At 35.2% G+C, this 22,131-nt stretch overlaps 1 protein-coding gene across 3 annotated transcripts in view; it reads right to left on the reverse strand.

Moving 5' to 3' along the window:
* HYCC1 (hyccin PI4KA lipid kinase complex subunit 1) overlaps positions 1-22,131 on the reverse strand; it is an 86,853-nt gene that overhangs the window by 23,026 nt on the left and 41,696 nt on the right. For all 3 annotated transcript variants that reach the window (XM_047752328.1, XM_047752329.1, XM_047752330.1), the window contains exons 2-8: positions 18,955-19,033; positions 12,177-12,278; positions 8,136-8,315; positions 6,894-6,974; positions 6,065-6,180; positions 5,553-5,648; positions 2,057-2,173 (exon numbers count right to left, since the gene is read on the reverse strand). In XM_047752328.1, the coding sequence (XP_047608284.1) occupies positions 2,057-2,173; positions 5,553-5,648; positions 6,065-6,180; positions 6,894-6,974; positions 8,136-8,315; positions 12,177-12,278; positions 18,955-19,005 (743 nt within the window). In that variant the 5' untranslated portion in view covers positions 19,006-19,033. The remainder of the gene's footprint in view (positions 1-2,056; positions 2,174-5,552; positions 5,649-6,064; positions 6,181-6,893; positions 6,975-8,135; positions 8,316-12,176; positions 12,279-18,954; positions 19,034-22,131) is intronic.

Genomic DNA, 22,131 nt, shown 5'->3' on the forward strand with positions numbered 1-22,131 from the left:
AGTGGACTCATTAGTAGATACAACATAGTCAAGGAAAGAATCAGTGAATGTGAAGATAGAGCAACAGAAATTACTTCATCTGAAACACAAAGCAGAAAAGAGAAGAAAATAAAGGAAATCAGAGCTTCTAAGAACTGTTGGACAATATTAATGGTCTAACACAGGGGTGAACAAACTTTTAATTGAAGGACCAAATAATAAATATTTTAGGCTTGTGGGCTATACAGTCTCCACTGTAACTACTCAACTATGTCACTAGCTATAGCACAAAAATAGCCATAGATAATATGTAAACAAATGGATGTGACTGCAATTCAATAAAACTATTTTTAAAAACAGGGAGCAGGCCAGCTTTGGCCCAAAGATCATAAATTCTGCCTTCAATAAGGAAGCTTATAATCTCCTGGGGAAAGTTAAGTATCATGTGAATATTAAAAAAGTATAGTAAGATATGTATATTAAGAGAATTACAAAGTAAAAGATAGGGTTCAAAGAAAAATGCTAATATTTTAAGTATCCAAAAAGATACTTAAATATTTTAAGTATCCAAAAAGCATCAATATTAAAAATTAATAGCAAATTCATAATAACCGTTGTGATGATGAAAGAGGCTCTAAGATGTTTTGTAAGAGACCCTTGTACTAACTGAAGTAAGCCAGAAAGAGAAAAACAAAGACCATATGATATCACTTACATCTGGAATCTAATACATGGCACAAATGAACCTATCTACAGAAAAGAAACTCATGAACATGGAGAACAGATTTGTGATTGCCAAGGGGGAGGGGGAGGGAGTGGGACAGACTGGGAGTTTGGGTTAGTAGATGCAAACTATTGTATTTGGAGTGGATAAGCAATGAGATCCTGTGGTATAGCACAGGAAACTATATCTAATCACTTGTGATGGAATATAATAGAAGATAACATGAGAAAAAGAATGTATATATATGTATGACTGGGTCACTTCACTGTACAGCAGAAACTGACAACATTTTAAATCAACTACAGTAAAAAATTTTTGTAAAAAAATAATTAAAATGTGTGGGAGTGCCCACTGTGGTTCACTGGGTTAAGAACTCGACTAGTATCCATAAGGATGTGGGTTCCATCCTTGGCCTTCATCAGTGAGTTAAGAATCCTGCATTGCCACAAGCTACAGTGCAGGTCGCAGATGCAGCTCAAATCTGACATTGCTGTGGCTGTGGCGCAGGCTGGGAGCTGCAGCTCTGATTCGACCCCTAGCCTGGGAACCTCCATATGACATGAGTACGGTCCTAAAAAGCAAAAAAAAAAAAAGAATAAAAATTTCTATAGGGAAATCTACTCAATATTCTGTGATAACCTATATGGGAATGGATATGTTTATATATATAACTGAATCACTTTATACCAGAAATAAGCACAACATTGTAAATCAACTATATTTCAATAAAATTTTTAAAAAAGAATTAAAATTTCTAGAAATGGAAAAGGATATTCATTAGGGGAAAATGCTGTTTGTAAATTACAGGAAAAAAAAAGAGTAATGAAGGAGTTCCCTTCGTGGCTCAGTGGTTAACATCCGACTAGGAACCATGAGGTTGCGGGTTTGATCTCTACCCTTGCTCAATGGGTTAAGGATCTGGCACCACCGTGAGCTGTGGTGTAGGTCGCAGACGTGGCTTGGATCCCGAGTTGCTGTGGCTCTGGAGTAGGCCAGCAGCAACAGCTCCGATTAGACCCCTAGCCTGGGAATCTCCATATGCTGCGGGTATGGCCCTAGAAAAGGCAAAAAGATTAAAAAAAAAAAGAGTAATAAAGAAAGGAACCATTAGTGTATCTAGGTGTTGCTAATTTTCATTCTGTCCCTAAATTAAAGAAGGATAATGAAGGGTTTTAGCTGGTTACAAATTCTTCAGAAAGATATGTTTTAAATAATAAAGCTATTATCAAAATATTGATTTGTATTTTTTCACAAAAATATGCTGATTGTTTTCTGAGATTACAATAGAGTAACAATAAAATAACAGACCATAATTTCCCAAAGATCAAAGGTTAACTTTGTATATAAACTTACAAGGCAAAATAAATCCCTGTTAACATCTGCACCATGAATCCTGAAGAAACTGGTACCCTGCTACTTATACCTTTGTATTTTCTTACATGTTGTCGAGGATATCCACAAACACAGATTCTAGAAAAAACAAAACAAATATATGTGTAAAATTAGTAAAAATTTGGATAATTTATATTTTAACATTTATAAGCCAACAATGTCAAGGTATGCTCACATAACAAACCAAATAGCAACAAAAAACAATCTTTCCAAAAAGAACGTTTATTTATAACATTTTTCTAAGTTAGACTGGGCAAAATACAGAAAGCTAGGGGTGTGTTAATATATGTAAGTGAAGATTCTCAGAGCAGGTTCACTAATTTTGGTCAAAAATTATTATTGACCAAATTATTAGTGAGTCTTATTATAAACCATGGAACTCAGCACTCTTTACCATGAACAGATCTGTGGTATGATGCTCTATTCCCCACAAAGTTTGTGACACAAACTGCAGACTCCAAAAAAACCTTATAAAATTAGACTCAAACCTCACACAGCACATCTCAATAAATTTCAGATAGATTGAAAATTTTAATAAGATGCCATAACAGAAATAAAACACGACTAAATAGTTACATAGTGCTCACATGCCTAAACACGACACCAAAGTTAGAACCCTAAAGATCAATTGATTTTACTAAATCTTTAAAAAAAAAAAACGACCATAAACAAAATTGAAATGTGAAGAAGTGGTTTTTTTTTGGTCTTCTCTAGGGCTGACCCTAGGCATATGGAGATTCCCAGACTAGGGGTCCAATTGGAGCTGCAGCCGCCGGCCTACGCCACAGCCACAGCAACACAGGATCCGAGCCAGGTGTGACCTACACCCCAGCTCATGGCAAAGCCGGATCCTTAACCCACTGAGCGAGGCCAGGGATCGAACCTGAAACCTCATGGTTCCTAGTCGGATTCCTTAAACACTGAGCCAGGACAGGAACTCCGTGAAGAAGTATTAATCATAGCAAAGAATAATTAAGGAGTACCACAGTTAAGAAGTACTGTTTTTAGTCATTTAGAAGTCCAACCCAGAGATCAATTACATAAATCATTCAGAGAATACTGAGAAACAATTAAACATGATGTTTTGAAAGTCAATATAAAACGACAGGGAGAAAAACTACAAACACATGCATCCTAATCCCATTTGGTAATAAACAGAGAGGTGAATGGCATTTGTCACTGAAAAAAAAATCATATACAAGGTTATGGAGTTATCTTAGATAAATTATTTTCTTCTTTATATGCCTATTTTCTTAATTTTCCATGATCCATATGCACTGCTTTTAAATAAACAGTTAAGTTTCTATTTTTAATAAAATTGTTTCTCACAATATGGTGTGATGATATGATACAACAGACACTTAACATAGTACTAGTTAATACACTGTAATTATTTACCTCCTCCATCCATGCAATTACCACCTGGGACTTAATATTTCCTCTACTCAATAAATCTAAGCCTTTACCTAAACATGCCCAAGTATACCACAGACCATTTCAAAAATATCCCCCTGAGGATATCACTAATTCAAAGCAACTTTAAAGAATAAATATAAATTCATTTAATATTGAGAGGATCTTTAAAAATTAAACTGTTTTGAACCAAGAGAAAAAAACAGAGCAGTGATACTTATAAACTGAATGTTTCCACCTCCCCATTCATATGCTGAAGGCCTAATCCCCCAATATGATGGTATTTGGAGTTGGGGCCCCGTGGGAGTAATTAATTTTAGATGAGGTCTTAAAGAGTGGAGCCCACGATTGGATTAATAACTTTATAAGAAGAAGAAGAGACACCAGAGCATGTTCTGCAATGTGAGGGTGGTGAAGGTGGTCACCTGCTAGCCCAGGGCTTGCACTGGGAACAAAATCTCCTGGCTCCTTTACCTTGGTTTTCCCAGCCTCCAGAACTGTGAGAAATAAATGTCTATTGTTTAAGCCACCCAATCTATGCTACTTTATTATAGCAGCCTGAGATGACTATGACAGAAATTGAAAAAACACTAGCTCCACATGAAATAAAACCAACTCAAATTTTGTTTGATATTATAAAAATTTATATCCAAATTAGAATTGACACTCCTCTTACTCTTATTATCTAAAGAAGCAAACTTAGAAAAATTTTATTTTATTATTATTTTCTTTAACCATACACCCTCATGATAGGGATGGTAGTAAACACCAAGAACCAACACATGAAAGAAAGAATTTTTTAATTAATTCACCTATTCATTCAATAAATACTTATTAAGGATTCATACTGGGAGTTCCTGTCGTGGCAAAGCGGAAACAAATCTGACTAGGAACCATGAGGTTGCAGGTTCGATCCCTGGCCTCGCTCAGTGGGTTAGGGATCCAGTGTTGCCATGAGCTGTGGTGTAGGTTGCAGACTCGGCTTTACGTTTTTTTGCTTGTATTGTCTTGACTTGATTTCTAAGTATTGCTCTATGTATTCTTCCTCTTACTAACTTTCCAAAGCTACAGTCTCTAAATAAGTTTCTCAACTCTAAATTATTCTACAAGTTCCTCAATTCTATGTTTTTCCTTGTTTATTACTTGAATTACCAAAGGTCTTTCTTTGTTTTTTGTTTTTGTTTTTAGAGAAAATTCAGAGAATATCAGGAAATCACATAGGAAAAAAAATTAAACTGTAATTCCACCAAGTAGACATAACTATTGGTTTTTTTTTAGATATAACTATTGTTAATATTCTTGTCATACTTAAGTCAATGCTGGAATTACACCATATATACTATCATTAAATATTCTTTTAAATCAGAATTCTTAAATGTTTGCATACCCAAGGATTATCATACTTTATTATTATTTTTTTTTTAGGTCACACCTGTGGCATATGGAAGTTCCAGGGCCAGTGACTGACTCTAAGCTGCAGCTGTGACCTAGGCCATAGCTGTGATACCACTGGATCCTTTAACCTACTGCACCAGGCTGGGGATCAAACCTGCACCTCCACAGAGACCTGAGCCATTGCAGTGGGATTCTTAACCCACTGTGCCACACAGGAACTCCCATCATAATTTATTTAACTAAGCTCTTGGCTAATTTTTTTTTTTTTTAACAAGAGAAGTTTAAAAACCAGTATCTCTAATTTATTTCTTGGTACCAAATTAGAGCACAAGAAAAATAACTAGACAGATAAAAGGCAAACAAAATAGAAACCAACTATATGCCAAAAACTGGAAGGTCATAACAGTTCCATCCTTTTAATTATATAGTATGATCCTTTTCTAATTAAATATCCCATGAAATGTTATTTAGCTTTATTGTGTTTTTGTGACTTCATTGCATTTTTACGGAACTTTTGGTGGAGCTTCCTATTAACTTATTTAGTGTTTTAAACAAATGATTAAACAAAACAAAAATAACTTAGATATGTAACAAACTAGCAATCTTAGATTCACATTTCAATATTGAAAACATTTGAATTTGAATTTACCTTGAACAAATCTGACACAGTGATTGAAGAGAAACACTGGGCATATAGGTTAAGGCAGCATTGTAACACAACAAAAGGAATGTCAACACCTCAAACCTAAAGATAAATCAAAAAAAGGAATGTCAACACCTCAAACCTAAAGATAAACCAAAAAGAACATTTACAAACTTTGAGAATTCTAAAAAGTCAACTATAATTAGGCAGGCACTGGCGAGAAATATTATGCTATGGAATGGACCTGTACAATGTAATCATCAGAAATACAAAAACTGAAAGGAAAAAGAAGAGAGTCATATAGAAATTATCTTAAAAATTCAATGTTCCAGATGACATCTGGAGCAAAGTAAAAGTGACAAATTGGGAAGATGAGTTTTTCTCTTGTATAAAAAAATGACTCAACATTTTAGAAAATAGTTACATATAACTCATTAAATGTGATTTATAAATCTACTGAAAAAATTTCTTAAAAAAGTCAGGATGGTAGAATAGTAGGTTATTTCTCCACAGTATACCTATTCTGTGCTGTCAGCATCTCCCTTTGGGGGTGAGGTCCGCTGTACACAACTTTTGACAAACCATGCTGGGATAGAGCGCTCTCAGTCAGAGCCATGGACCCAATGCTGGAGGGCTAAAGAAAAGACATGTGAGTAAAGAAAAAGCCATTCTGTTGAAGACAGATATTTAGGATATATACACCAATAAGAACAACTGCCATGAATATCATACATCTTAAAAATATTCAGACTGTCTACTAAATATTCTGTACAAAGATTTAACAAATAATTAAAAACAAACCACAAATAGAAATATAAATAGTTTAACTTCAAAAATTCTAGCCCATGAGTTCCTGTTGTGGCTCAATGGCAACAAACCTGACTAGTATCCATGAGAAAGTGGGTTCGATCCCTGGCCTCACTCAGTGGGTTAAAGATCCGACATTGCTGTGAGCTGTGGTGTAGGTTGCAGATGCGGCTTGCAACTGCCTTAGGTGGCAGCTGCAGCTCCAACCCCTAGCCTGGACACTTTCATATGCCATGGGTGTGGCACTAAAAAAAAAAAAATTCTATCCCAGAAATACATAACTGCCGCACACAAAAATCTAATCTGTCAGAAGGAGAGAAAAATATTTCAAAATGAATACTTTCAATAATCTTTTAGTTTAAATTTTAATGATTTTGATTTCCTACTTTACTTTGAGAAGACCAAATACTTTGTGTGGTGTTTTATTACCTTTTAAGGCACCAAGAAATTATTATTATTTTTTTTGCTTCAATAACCAGACCCTAATTTATAGTTCAAACCTTAGGGCCAATAAACTTACTTTGATAAAATGTTACTTACTTCGTGATATACAGATGGTTTGGATAAAGATGGAATCGTAAAGCTCAATACTTTGCTATGTCCCTGTTTGTCAACTATTTCCTAAGAAAGTGAAAGAAGATACCTTAAAATATTTGTTTTTAACACATAAACTTAAAAACCAAATTTAAACTGTTAGTCTAAAACAGAACTGACCTGAGAAAAAAGGAATTTTAAAGTCAACTAAATTTTAAACTATGATAATCTATTATCAATTATTCACTCCTAGTGTTTCTAGGAGTTAACTTTCCCCTTAATATATAAGTAACATAGTTTTAAGAATGAAATACAAATGTAATATCTTAATAATCAATGATTTTTTCTCATGTAAAAAATCATTTACATTTACATTTTCTAAATCAATTCATATGAAATATGTAATAAAATAACCCTTATTTTTCCATTAAAAAAATACAAACCTAAGTATGTATCTAGAATATCATACTATTTAATATACAAACACTATATAGTAATGCAAACTATATGTTAAATCAATGTTGTGAACTCTGGGGCTAGTCCAGATTTTATGGAGTTATAAGTGTCAGATATTTGACTAGATCTTTTCTCCCAAACTTTTGGTAAAGGTCACAAGAGATAATTTATAGATAGTGGATCATAAGTTTAAAAAATTTAAAATTCAACACTGATATTTTTCAGATATCTATAAAAGAATTTAAGTAGCCTGATTTTTAGTTTTCAATCAATCAAAAAAAGTATATATTTATATAATTACAAGTATATAGGGAGTTCCCTTAGTGGCTCAGCAGTTAACGAACCCGACTAGGATTCATAAGGATGAGGGTTTGATCCCTGGCCTCGCTCAATGGGTTAAGCATTTGGCGTTGCTGTGAGCTGTGGTATAGGTTGCAGACATGGCTCAGATCCCGCATTGCTGTAGCTGTAGTTGTAGGCTGGCAGTTGTAGTTTGGATTAGACCCCTAGCCTGGGAACCTCCATATGCCATGGGTGCAGCCCTAAAATAGCAAAAAACAAAACAAAACAAAACAAAAAACACAAGTATATAATTGTACTTAGAAGTACAAGCCCTTAGCCTCTGAAAAGTTATTCTTGGGAGAATGAGTTATGAGTCATTTGGTGTATGAAAAACAAATATAAGCTTTACTAAAATGAAAAGTAGTTGCTAGTATGTATTTACTTTTGCTGAAAGGGTTACATATCTGCTTTTGCCAGAAAAAAATTTTGTTAACTACACTAAATACAAACCAAATTATAAACCCCTAGAAGAAGAGCTTCAATGCATCCACTGCTATGCACATTTCTGCTGGCTGAGACGGCAAGGTAGCACCAAATCAGTTCTGGAAGAAACTGCAAGGTAAATCGAAGCAACTGCTCCTCTCCACTGCGATAGAATTCAAAGAGCTGGTGACAGACAGGTTCTAGCAACTGGAAGAGAGACAAAATATTAATTCAAGAATTGGATTGTATTTCAATGACACTGATATATGAAATAAAAAAGGTTTTCTCCTGACTGGTAATTAATGAAATATACAAATGTTTCCATTTTTTTTTTTTGGAAGCAAAACTATTCACAGCTAAGCTATTTAGTAAACCTAGTGGAAAACCAAACTGCAAAATAAGTGTATATGGAAGCACTCCGCAAACTCTAAAACATTTTGTAACTTAAGGTAATATTCTTACTACAGCTATATCTTTTTAACTTCCTAAAATAACTAGACTGTGAGAAGTTTTTTCCTTAACATCCTTTTCTTCCAGATAAAACATGCCATTATATAAATGACTGGCTACAGGGTTGGAGAAATTAAAATGGGAATCCTAGGTAATTACTGTCACAAGGCCTTCCTGAGCTTAAAATTAGGCAGCATCTGACAGCAACGGCTGGTGCATGGAGAAGGTGAATAACACAGAGCCCCCAGATCTAGTTTCCTGTTGTAACCATGGCTAATTGCGCCTGGATAATCTAAACATCACTGTCACTTTGGGTTTTTTTTAAAGATTTTTATTTTATTATAGTTGATTTATGATAGTCTGTCAATTTCTGCCATACAGCAAAGTGACCCAGTCATATATATACACTCTTTTTCTCACATTATCCTCCATCATGTTTCATCACAGGTGATTAGATATAGTTCCCTGTGCTATACAGCAGGATCTCATTGCTTATCCACTCCAAATGCAATAATTTGCAGTTTTCCCAAACTCCTGGTCCATCCCACTCCCTCCACCCCCACCCCCCTTGGCAACCCACAAGTCTGTTCTCCAAGTCCATGAGTTTGTTTCTTTTCTGTAGATAGGTTCATTTGTGCTGTATATTAGATTCCAAATATAAGTGATATCATATGGTATTGGTCTTGATTTGGACTTGAGAGCCTTTTTTTCTTTCACTACACCCCCACCATTATCCAGTTAATAGAGATTACTATGTCTTTATAATAGACATTTTTTTTTAAATCATAAAGTCAAGGTAAGAGACTTTTATAGGTAAGTATTATCTTAAAGCACACATAATGATCATACACAGGTCATTAACAAATATGTCAAGAGATTCACGGGGCTATTTTTCAAACAATCAGGCTATTATATTTTCAATGAACTGGAGTTTATACACTTCACTAACTTAGGCAATAGATTTAAGTCAATTTACAGAACAGATTTTCTACTATCAATAATTGTAATGAATAGAAACTAATTTAAAGTGGACGTTTTAATTTCAAAAAATAAAATAAATATGTAAACTGGGTATAATTAAAGTCAGTATTATTTATGCAAAGTATACAGCAAAAGCTATACTTTAATAAGCATTGACTAAATCAAACTGGTCTTTCCTATTGAAAAATTACCGAACTTCCGACAATTAAGGAACATTTTTCCACTCTCAAAATGGTCATTAGAGGGCAAGAGGTGTCCACTGTGGCATGGCAAAAACAACAGAAAGTGGGAGGGTCAGAGGTAAAGTAACCTCATTCATAAATAGCAAGAAAAGTTTTTAGGTTAGGAATTTAGAAGAATGGAGATGACGGTAGTAGAATAAAGAAATATTGGTAGGGGAACATTAAGCTTTCAAGGTGGAGTTTTAAAATTTTCTTTGGGGACAAGTGTCAAAAATCTTGTCTTATAGTGTGACATCCCTCATCTCTAAATATCTGGGAAAGCTTTGATTAAATCTCTTGATATAGTCTAACAAGTATCTGCAAAATTGTGAAACTTTATGTTGAAAATTTATTTGATAGTCTGCATGAACACATAATCAATTTTAATCAAAATGCTCCCAAAGGCCTTTTGAACTAGTTTAAAGTCCAAAATTAAAACGAGTTTTCAGGAGTCCCCACTGTGGCACAGCAGGTTAAGGATCCAGCATTGTCTCTGTAGTAATGCAGGTTCAATCCCCACCCTCATGCATTGGTGTAGGCTACAGCTATAGCTCAGATTTGATCCCTAGCCTGGGAACTTCCATATGCCTCAGGTGTGGCTAAAAAAGTAAAAGATAAATAAATAAAAGGAGTTTTGGTTTATAAAGCAGTACCAAAAGGAATGGAGAAGGTATGTATTGCAATGAAATTAGATGAAATTATGCATATCAACCACTAGAGATAGATACCAGTATCTATACAGCGTTTTTTGTTTTTTCGTTTTTTGTTTTTTGCTTTTTTAGGGCTGCAACCACGGCCTTTGATCCCTGGCCTTGCTCAGTGGGTTAAGGATCTGGTGTTGCTGTGGCTGAGGCGTATGCCAGCAGTTGTAGCTCCAATTTGACCCCTAGCTCGGGAATTTCCATATGTCAAGGGTGTGGCCCTAAAAAGCCAAAAAAAAAAAAAAATCATGTAAACTTTATATCATGACCAGTAGAAGCCAGGTTATTCTAGACCCCCTCCAAAAGAGGTTACCTACTCAAATAACAAACGACTAGCTTCGATGGTTTCATCCCAAGGTATGTAGGTCCATAAAGCACTAAACTCCAGGGTGCAAGTTGTTTTACCACTGGATAATAGGATTAGTATTACAGTCTATCATTTCACCTAACAAACTCAGTGTAAAAGGAATTGCACACCTCATACCCCTCCTCTCTACCCCACCTCTTTCCATTCTCACTGACACTACCCTAGTCCAGGTTCTCCGCAGCCCCCTCTTACACTGTTTTCATAGCCTCCTAGTCTTCTTGCTTCCACTGCTTCCATTTCCAATCTATCCTCCACATACTCATCTTCCTAAAACAATAATCTGGTCAAGTTATCAACGCAAAATAAGCCTAAACTACTTACGATGGAATTCAAAGCCCAACTAAACAACCTAAACCTCTTTGCAGCTTCAGTTCCCAAGAGTCTATCCTCTCTTGTTAACTACTGCATTAGCATACTTGCTGTCCATGCTATTTCCAATCTCTATCTATTTCTACTATGAATGGTGGGATTTATAAGCATCAGAATCTGGAGTATAGATCATTTTATCATCTTCTAACTATATTTGCTATCTAAAAAAAAAGAAATGTGGGGAGTAGGCAGAGAAAAGAGGAAAGGACTGGGTTATAGTTAGTGTATATAGGTGTATGTGTGCCTAAAGAGACACAGACATAGCAAACTACTTGCTACTCCTTAAATTTCTTGCATTTTCTCAGGCCTCCATATACTACCCCTATGGCTTACAATGTCCTTTTACCTTCCACACCTGGGAAATATGTGTGAAACCATCTAGACTCAATTAAGCATTGCCTTGAAAGCATGTGTTTACTTACTTTCTCCCTTTCCTCATTTGGGATAAAAACTGTGTGCTACTCACCTTTGATTTTCTTTTCTTTTTTTTTTTTTTTTTTTTAGGGCCACACCCTTGGCATATGGAAAGGTGCACCATATGGAAGGTGCACCATATGGAAGGTCCCAGGCTAGGGGTTGAATTGGAGCTACAGCTGCCAGCCTACACCACAGCCACAGCAACTCGGGATCTGAGCCACGTCTGTGACCTACATCACAGGTCACGGCAACGCTGGATCCTTAACCCACTGAGTGAGGCCAGGGATCGAATCCGCAACCTCATGGTTCCTAGTCGGATTCATTAACCACTGCACCACGACGGGAACTCTGGGAACTCCAATTATAATTTTTTTATTCCGCCACTTTACTGAACATAAAGTATTCTCTTACCCTTCTATTCATTTCTCAAAAGCAATCAGCTAAACACTTCAGAATATATATTACAGTTCTTTAAATATATATTCTTCTTATATTTCACAATAAAACATTAAAAACCAATCAAATGAATACCACTAGCACAATAAACTGTGAGAGTACTTACCTCACTTTGTGGCTCCTGGATAACTTTATAGAGAGATGAAACTAAAGAACTCTTGTCTTTCAAATTTGTAGCATAACTTGGTAAAGATGTTTCTGGTAGTGTCTAAACAAATTAAAAAAAAAACACATTTTATTTTTCTGAAATGTCCTGAATAGGCAAATCCATATACAGAAAGTAGATTAGGTGTTGCCAGAGACTGGGGGAGGGGGACTTGGGAGGGAAGAGAATTGGGAATGACTAACTGGCGTGAAGTGTTTTTTGGGGGGATGGAAATGTCCTGGAATTAGATGCTAGTGTTAGTGGCACAACATTGTAAAACCACTGCATTTTAACCCTGAAACAATGCATTTTTTCATTTTGTGAATTATATCTCAACAAAAAAACTGTAAAAATACAACAAAAATGTTTAATTCTCAGCATCAACAGGGACATAAATTAATATCAACACTTCATCTTTGATCACAGTTTGGGGTTAGAAGTGAGAATACAAATAATTTGTAAAGCCAAAAATATATTTTTTGCAGCATTATATAAATTACTGATCTCATTAGCAATATTTTATCCTGCTTCTTAATAAACCTATTGTATAAGGATCTAATGTTTCAAACTTCAAAGCCACACAGATCATCTATCAAAGTAACTCCTGAGTAACATGTTATGACCATTCAGTTATGTAAGATTATTCTCCTTTACAGAATTGGAGGAAATTTTTGACTTCTCAGAACTGGAGAAAAAATAGTCACACTACCAACAAACTCGTTTTCTTAACAACATTTAAAATACTGACACACTAATCAAAACTTGGCAGAGCCACCCTCTCAGAAAGGACATCATGATCAGAGAGGAATGAGAAGAGAGAAAACTCCAGTAGTTAAGTTGGACAGTTTGGGGTAAAAGTAGCAGGGAAATCTGAAAAAAACAAAAACAAAACAAAACACTTCATTATAACAAATGATAAAAACCTATCCTTCTAGAGTATACCCCTTCCTTAACAACTTCTATCTCCCAAGTCATTATTTTTCCCCATGAAAATTATTTATTTCAATCAACCAATTAATCAATGATATTAATCCTACAGCAGATATTGCTATTAGTCATTCTAAGATATACACTCTTTCTTACATGCCCCATATTCTAGTATTTCATGATTTAAAATGGGTTATAGTTTTTAAAAAATGGGTTAGTGTACATAGGTGTATGTGTGCCTAAAGAGACAGAAAATTAAACTGCATAAAATTTTATAAGGACATTTGATTTATTTTTACTTTACTGCGAACTCCTTGAGAGCAAGAACCATCTCCTCTCTGCATACACAGCATTCAGCACAAGGCCTCATACTCAAACCTTTGCTGAAGATGTTTAATATTAATGAACAAAATACGAAATAAATACTATTACCATTTACTCTTCGGTAGATTCTTTAAAAATAGGTCACATTACACTTTAGGATAGATATAAGATGAATAGACTCTTTTTTTAATTTAATAAGATAGTTTTGTTTACCAGAATGGTAAGTAAATAAATGTGAACTATCTGGCAGTTTTCTACCATTCTCAAGGGAGTGGAGAGCAGGGAGGTTTCACTCTAGCAGCTTACATAAAGAGGAGGTTAGAGCTTTCTTCAATATTTCAAAAGCATGTAACAAAAGATCTCCAGGCAACATTCCATTTCTGTTATTTGATCAAGCGCAACCCAATATTGGTGGGATTTATATGAAATTTATATAATTTATATAATAGTCAAATAAACCAGAGATTTCTAATCTCCTGAATGATAATGATGAATCTAAATTATATATGCAAAACAATTTAATGTGTGTATGCATGTGTGTGTGTGTGTGTGTGTGTATGTGCACAGGTGCATCTAAATGTAAAATTTTAAAGTAAGTGAATTGAAATATAAATCTCAAAAAAAATTAGTGAATAGAAAATATTATTACATACACCATCTAGGATAAAACCAGAACAGTCATTTAAAAAATGAATTACAATTTTCAGTTTATGCACCAATCATGAGTAAAACATTTATTATGAAACAGCCTAAAGCAAAAAGGTATCTCTTTTCTGAAAAGGTAAGTTCTAGAAAATACCCTGGGCCTAGACTACTATTGCTAAATGAAATCAGTATAGTGAACTATTACATTTTACCACAATTCTGTCATTATTTCATTTTGTGAATGTGGGAAAAGTTACTTGCTTCTATAGAAGGAAAGAAAATATAATCACTGTGCTTATGAACACTGCTTTGAAAACCTTATCTAAAGGAGCCTATGGATTTAAATATTGTTACAGCAATCCTTTAAATATTCTTGTACTGCACCAGTTCAAAGTACTGGCCTTCTTAAATACCAGCTAAACTTTCTCATTTTTCAGAGGGCATATCTGGAGACAAAAGATGTAATAATGGGAAATTATGTTAGGAAATTAGTCTTGGCAAAATTTGAAGAAGACATATGCTTCATATTAAAGTATCACTTGACAGATGGCTTTTAAGAAACGTAAGGAGGTGATATGGGTTGGGTAGAAGAGAATTAATGAAGACGGACAGATGGGTGGAGAACCAATAAACAAAACAACTCTGTCCAACGACATCACACATAAGACTAGATTCTGAGTCATATATTGAGATTCAGTGACTATCAGAAAAATTTCAAAAATTAGGAGTCTGAAAAATCTGCTGGATAAATCTACACATAACATTAGGGAAAACATGATACCATCTGAAAGATAATATTTTACAAATAAATGTTTGAAAAAATAGAGACTGAATTAACTATTCATGAAATCTTAAAATAATGAAGTCCGAATCTAATCACTTTGTTTATAATACGAAGAGGTTTTGTTTGTTTTGTTTTGTCTTTTCAGGGCTGCACTTGCAGCATATAGAGGTTCCCAGGATGGGGTTGAATTGGGGCTGTAGCGCCCGTCTACACCACAGCAATGCGTGATCCAAGCCGAGTCTGCAACCCATACCACAGCTCACAGCAATGCCAAATCCTTAACCAGCTGAGCGAGGCTAGGGATCGAACCCTCATCCTCATGGATACTACTTGGGTTCATAACCTGTTGAGCCACAATGGGAATGCCTTCTAAGAAAATATTAATGAGAACCCATAGGTAGAGTAGATAATAGTTTTTCCAAAGGAAAAAAAATTTTCACAAAGCATATTGTGCTGTCTTTGTGCACCTGAGGGAATGCTGAGTGAGATTATGAGGTTGGGAGTTCAGACTGTAACCACGGAACAGTACAGAGTGAAAGTTATTTTCACAGACCACCTATTTCAGTTTTTCTGATGAGGATACTGAGAGCCAAGGAAGTTATGTGATTTGTCCAGCATCATAAAACTGCCTAGTGGAAAAAATTATGATTGGACCAAAGGGTTTCTGACTTCACAGCCCCATGTACTCTCTACCACCACTTATTTTATCAACTATGATAACCTTTGCCTGATTAGCACCATGGTTATTTAATTAAACAACCAAGCAGAGACATAGATAGATAAATAATCTCTAAACTTTATTTCTTAAATATTTTAACCAAAATATGTACTTAACATCACGAATTATTTCAAAAGACAAGATACTCTAATTTTAAAACTATACTTAAGAGATTTGTTCTCATACACTTTCCTATCTTCTGCTACTTTTATTTTTTGTTTTTATATTTGTCTTTTTAGTGCCACACCCACAGCGTATGGAGGTTCCCAAGTTAGAGGTCAGATAGGAGCTGTAGCCACTGGCCTGTGCCACAGCCACAACCACAGCAACGTGGGATCCGAGCCACATCTGAGACCTACACCACAGCTTACAGCAATACCGGATCCTTAACCCATTCAGCGAGGCCAGGGATCGAACCCACGTGCCCAGGAATGCTAGTCAGATTGGTTAACCACTGAGACACAACAGGAACCCCAATGTTCTATTACTTTTAGTATGCTGCTGATTTTGCCTGGTAACCTTAATCTCTTTATCAGACATAAGCAAAGCTGAATTCAACACACATTAACACAATTCAAAATAATTTTCAGAAATGCATACCCAATAAACCAAGGAATAAGAAATATCTTCCCCTATACTTGACAATAATACAAATCATTTGTTATATGAAATTGACTGAAAATTAGGTAAATTTAATCTTTGAGGGTTAGAGGAAAGTTAAATAACTTTTTATTTCATGAGGAAATAAAATCCTGGATTTTACTCCCCTTCTCCTAAAGGAAAAGTTTCTTTTCCAGAAGGGGAAGATAATAAACAGATGGGAAGGGAAAGGAATTAGTTATGATTTTTTTTTTTTTGCTTTTTGGGGCCACATCCAAGGGAGGCATGTGGAAGTTACCAGGCTAGAGGTAGAACAGAGCTGCAGCTGCTGGCCTATGCCACAGCAACTCGGGATCCAAGCCACTTCTGAGACCTACACCACAGCTCATGGCAACACTGGATTCCCAACCCACTGAGCGAGGCCAGAGATCAAACCCATATCCTCATGGATACTAGTCAGATACGTTTCTGCTGGGCCATGACAGGAACTCCCCAGTCATGACTTTCAATTATTTGCCTTAATAGGTGACTCCACCCCTTTGGCCCCCACCCTATATCACGACTTCTTGCCACAACTCCCATATTAAAGGGTAGCTAACAGGCTCTATTTGCTTTCGCAATTTTTACTTCACCATGAAACATAAGAATTCTCTAGAAGTGGTACTCGAATGTTAAACAACAATTTTCATCAACTTGCCAAAAAAATTATGATAATGAACTGTGTTAAAACACTCTTGAAACCGAAAAAAAGCTTAAAAAACACAACATACGCAGGAAAAAAAAGGCACATACAAAATTTAAACAAACTATTAAAATATGTAGAAGGCACTGTAAACAGTTTACTCTCATAATATCCCACATCACTTTATGATGAGTTAGGGAATCCATAGAAGGATACTCAATTCATGGTTATAAAAGCTGACAAAGTGAAAATTTTGGTCATTCACTAGAATAAGATAATAATGACAGGTAAGGCCAGCTACAAAATTAACAGGAAACACTACTTTTCTCAAGGACATACCACAGCTGAAAAGTGTCATAACAACTTTTTGAGTGACTACTGTATTCTTACTAAGTGAGAAGTCTTGTTATCTAAAATCATAGATACCAAAAACTTTGCTGTCTAAATGAACCTATCTACATAACAGAAACAGACACGAAAAGCAACCTAGTGGTTGCCAAAGGAGAGGGGGAGGGAGTGGGATGGACTGAGAGTTTGGGGTTAGTAAATGTAAACTACTGCATTTAGAATGGATAAGCAATGAGGTCCTGCTGCATAGCATGGGAAACTATATTCAGTCATTTGTGATAGAACATGATAGAGGATAATGTGAGAAAAAGAAGATATATACATATATATGTAGGAGGTATATACATTACATATATGTAGAAGGTATATATATATATATATGTATATATACATGTATATACACATACACATACATATATATGTATATGTAATTGGGTCACTGCCATGCAGCAGAAATCGACAGAACTTTTATAAATCAACTACAATAAAAATTTTTAAAACAAGGAAATAAAAGAAAAAACAACTTTGCTGCTTAAACATATTTCAGTAAGAATAAAATATCCCTTTTTGGAGGATCTAAGCCACCTAGACACAGAGAAGCAGGCTCAGATAAGAGGTTTCTGACCACGACATTCCACATAGATGCTAACTGTGTAGTTTCTAAGACAATATGACTCTGGGTCTATATCACAGATCAGGCCAGATTTTCACCTCTTACCCATAGCTCTGCTTTGTTCTGAGCCCACTAAAATACTGTTTCATTTAAATTTCGTCTAAACTACACCTGTCTTCCAAACCCTTTAACAGTTTTATTTTTTCCTTTCTTTGGTGAGATGCCTACATGGTACCTACTGTATAGTCTCCCTTACTGAAACAGGCCAGTAAGTCTGACTTTTGCAGTTCTTGGTAGCTCGGTGAGTTAAGGATCCAATGTTGTCACTGCTGTGGCTCAGGTCACTGCTGTGGAGTGAGTTCGATCCCTGGCCTGGGAACTTCTGCATGCTATGCTCGTGGCCAGAAAAAAAAAAGTCTGATTTTTGTCCAAGGTCTGAGGCTAACTGGGCTGGACAAAAACAATGACAATTTCAGCCCAAATCCTTCATTCCTGTGGTTCATGATCCGGAAGCTCACATAACACAATGTTAAGTGTAATAAAACCCAGAGGACAAAAAGAAGGTAGTTAACTGTTTAAAGGAACACAATTTTAGCTGTTATAAAGAAGAGTTCATGAGATAAGAAAACAGTTTTATTTTCTTCATCAACTAACCAAAATTTATACATCCCTTATGCAGGCATTTGGTCATCTGACTAGAGAAAGGTCCACTGATGGAAAGTTGGACAAATATCTTCCCATCTTCTCATTGTTGATCACGACCACTGCCCCCCCAGACTGGGAGAGATATTTCAACAGTGAATCTTTGATGGTAGTTGGAGAGAATAACTTTCAGAGACTTTAACCATTCTTTGGGGTATTACCATAAAAGGGAGAAAATAAACCTTTAAACCACTTGGAAAAAATAGGAATTAATTTCCTAGAAAAGATGACTATGTGTAAATAACTCCCTATTAAGATTTTTGGAACATATTTTGGCTTCCACAGATATTTAGCTTTTTAGCCTTCGGTTTGTTTTTTTAAGCCACTGGAATGTAAACAAACCCCAGACAAAACTTCTTGGGAATATAATTATTATATTAAAACAACATATATTACCTTAAACTCTGACAGCCATTCCTCCACAACCCCTTTCTCTGAAGTAAACATCTTTCCACATCTGTTCTAAACCTTCAACCTGAAAATTTACACAGAAAAATTAAAATTTTGAATACATTTTCTTTATAGTCAGATTACCAAGGGTAAAAGTAATCCTATAAAATTTAGCTACTTTGCTGCTTGTGATATTAAAGCAATTTCAAACATAAATTCCTGGGTTCATTTCAAAACCAATGTGTACAAACAAGCAGTAAAATGCAAGAATTAGGACAAAAGTATAAATATCATAACATGATGAAACTGGCTCTACAATTTTCATTCAGCTTTCAGTAATGCCAGCTGTAAAACATCCTGGACATGTTCCCCCAGTTTCAATTAAATAATTCCAAATAGATAATGCATCTTAAGAAAACTGCAGAATACATTTTAAAACTGTGAAAATATAAAAAGACATCATCCAAAATTGACTTTACAGAAAATATTAAAGTAATTTAATTTGCTTAACTTCAGTTCTTTACAACAGTAACAATCTATCTAGCCAAGCCACTTGGTTCCCTGAAAGTTTAATATTCATAAAAAAGAAATAAAAGTGGTAATATCCAAGATAATAACGATATTCAACAATAACTATTCAGAAGATTGGAATGTACCTAAGTAAAAAGAAGGAAAAAAGGAAGTTAAAGGAAATGCAAAACAAATTTATCTCAAGCAAAACTTTTCCAAGTACAATGTTGTTTTCTTCACCCAACCATCTTTATGAGAGTTAGACTTAAAATTCTTCTTACTTTCTTAATTTTCATCAGCATTATCATGTGGTAGGAAACCAAAGCAGAATTGACAGAACTTGAATCTTGATTCTATTCTTACTTATTGGGCATGTTATTTGCCTTACTTTTTTCATTTGTGAAATAGGGATAACCACAGTACCTACTTTAAAAGGGTTATTGTGAGAATTAAATTTTAAAAATGTAAATTTCATCTCATAATTAAATGAAAAATGTAAATAATGTACCTGACAATAAAGTGATATTAAAGAATATCAACTCTAGAGCTTCCGCTCAGATGTCTATCAATGTGCACAGATACGTCTTAATGAACAACACAGATTCTTGCAAAGAGTATGTTACAGGCTTCAAGTCCCCTCCAAGGAGATTAAACCTAAAAGCCTCTGGCCATGTCTCATTGTAATGCCCCTTTCCCCAACTTGACCAACCTGGGCTGCTCACTTCCTGCTAGAGAAGGAATGTGGCCTCTTCCTCAACCGGCCACCATGCAACCTGTTCCCCATGCAAATAAGGTATCCTGCCCAAGACCAATCAGAAGATCAAACTGGGTCTCCACTCAGGTCACACTGCGGGCTATAAAGACTACAGTGGAGTGAATTCAGGCCCTCTTTTTAACCGGTGCATACATGAGTCCTCTCTCCCTCTCTGAAAATGTACTTTGGCTTTAATAAATTTATTAATTAAATAATAATTCCATTCCAATGCTTTGTTACAGTGAGACAGGGACAGAGGAAGCTGTGATAAATACATTCTAAAGTTTCTGTTGTGTAAATTACATTAAAAAAACAATGGTTAAGAAAAAATATATATATATTCATTCATATATTCATTCATGAACAATTACTTGAGAGATACGCATTTTATTTTTTAGGATAAAAAATTGCCCTTTTTTAAATTCTAAATTTTATCCTTGGATCAAGACAGACTATTAAAAAATCATGTATTTGTACCATATTACTGATTTAATAGAACTGTCCATTCAGATAAGCTGAGCTTTGGAATTATGTCCCAACTGTTACTGAAAAGCCTGCTAGATCACGTTATCCCCTTTAAAATCCAAAGGAGAACATTCTCATCTTTACTTTTTAGCACCAGGGAAAATTCTACTTTAGAGTGACTGGTTTGTTTTTATATTATAGATACTGTGAATCTCATAATGGATTCTCTTTGCTTTGATTTTAATAAAATGGGAATCAGAGTTTCTGTCTTAACTCTGTCCACAAACAACAACAACAAAAAGCAGACCAGGATTAAGCTTATCTATCATTTTATGTTATACACTTACCCTATTTTCTTTCTACCTAGATCTACTTATTTTTATCCTGTTATACATGTTTGTGAAGCAAAATGAAGCAAAGTAAACATAAATGTACATGAGATTTCTTTTGTATTATCCACTGTTTATTTAATTAGGATAGGAAGCAATCACAAATAGAACCACACTACACCAAGTTACACAGAATTGGAGAGGTAAAATTTTTACAAAAATTCAAAATAATTCTCTAGTTAAAATTAAGACTAATTTTTAAAATGTTAAAAGGAATAAACAAAATGCAAAAGGATCAAGAATAGTCAAAGCAAGAGTTCCCTTGTGGTGAGCAGGTTAAGGATCTGGCATTGTCACTGCAGGGGCTGGGGATCACTGCTGTGGTGGTGTGGGTTCAATCCCTGGCCCAGGAACTTCCATATGCCATGGGTAAAGTAAAAAAAAAAAAAAAAAAAAGCAATCTTGAAGAACAACAGAGCTGGAGAACTTAGGCTTCTAAATATCAAGACTTAACTACAAAACTTAACCACAATCATAGTGATTAAGCCAGCATGGTATTATCATCAGGAATTACCATATTATCATTATCAAAAAACCCAACGGGACAGAATAGAATATAGACCTACACATACATGGTCACCTGATTTACAATAGAAGTGACACTGTAATTTAGTTGGGAAAAGGTGGTCTTTATAAAAAATGGGGCTACGTCAGCTGGACAGCTACATGGGGTGGAGGTGAGGAGAGAACCATAACCTACTAGCTCATACCATTTGCAAAAGTGGTTGCAGTTGGGAGTTCCCGTTATGGCTCAGCGGTTAATGAACCCAACTAGCATCCATGAGGATGTGGGTTCGATCCCTGGCCTTGTGCAGTGGGTTAGGGATTCAGTGTTGCCATGAACTGTGGTGTAGGTCACAGACATGGCTTGGATCTGGCATTGCTGTGTGGTGTAGGCCAGAGGCTACAGCTCCGATTCGACCCCTAGCCTGGGAACCTCCATATGTCACGGGTGAGGCCCCAAAAAGACAAAAAAAAAAAAAAAACCAAAAAACCAGTCAGTTGCAGTTGAATACTATATCTTATTTTAAAAAGTAAAACAAAGCTTTTAGAAGAAAACATAAG

The sequence above is a fragment of the Phacochoerus africanus genome, chromosome 11, assembly GCF_016906955.1.
Source record: "Phacochoerus africanus isolate WHEZ1 chromosome 11, ROS_Pafr_v1, whole genome shotgun sequence".
Lineage (NCBI taxonomy): Eukaryota > Metazoa > Chordata > Mammalia > Artiodactyla > Suidae > Phacochoerus > Phacochoerus africanus.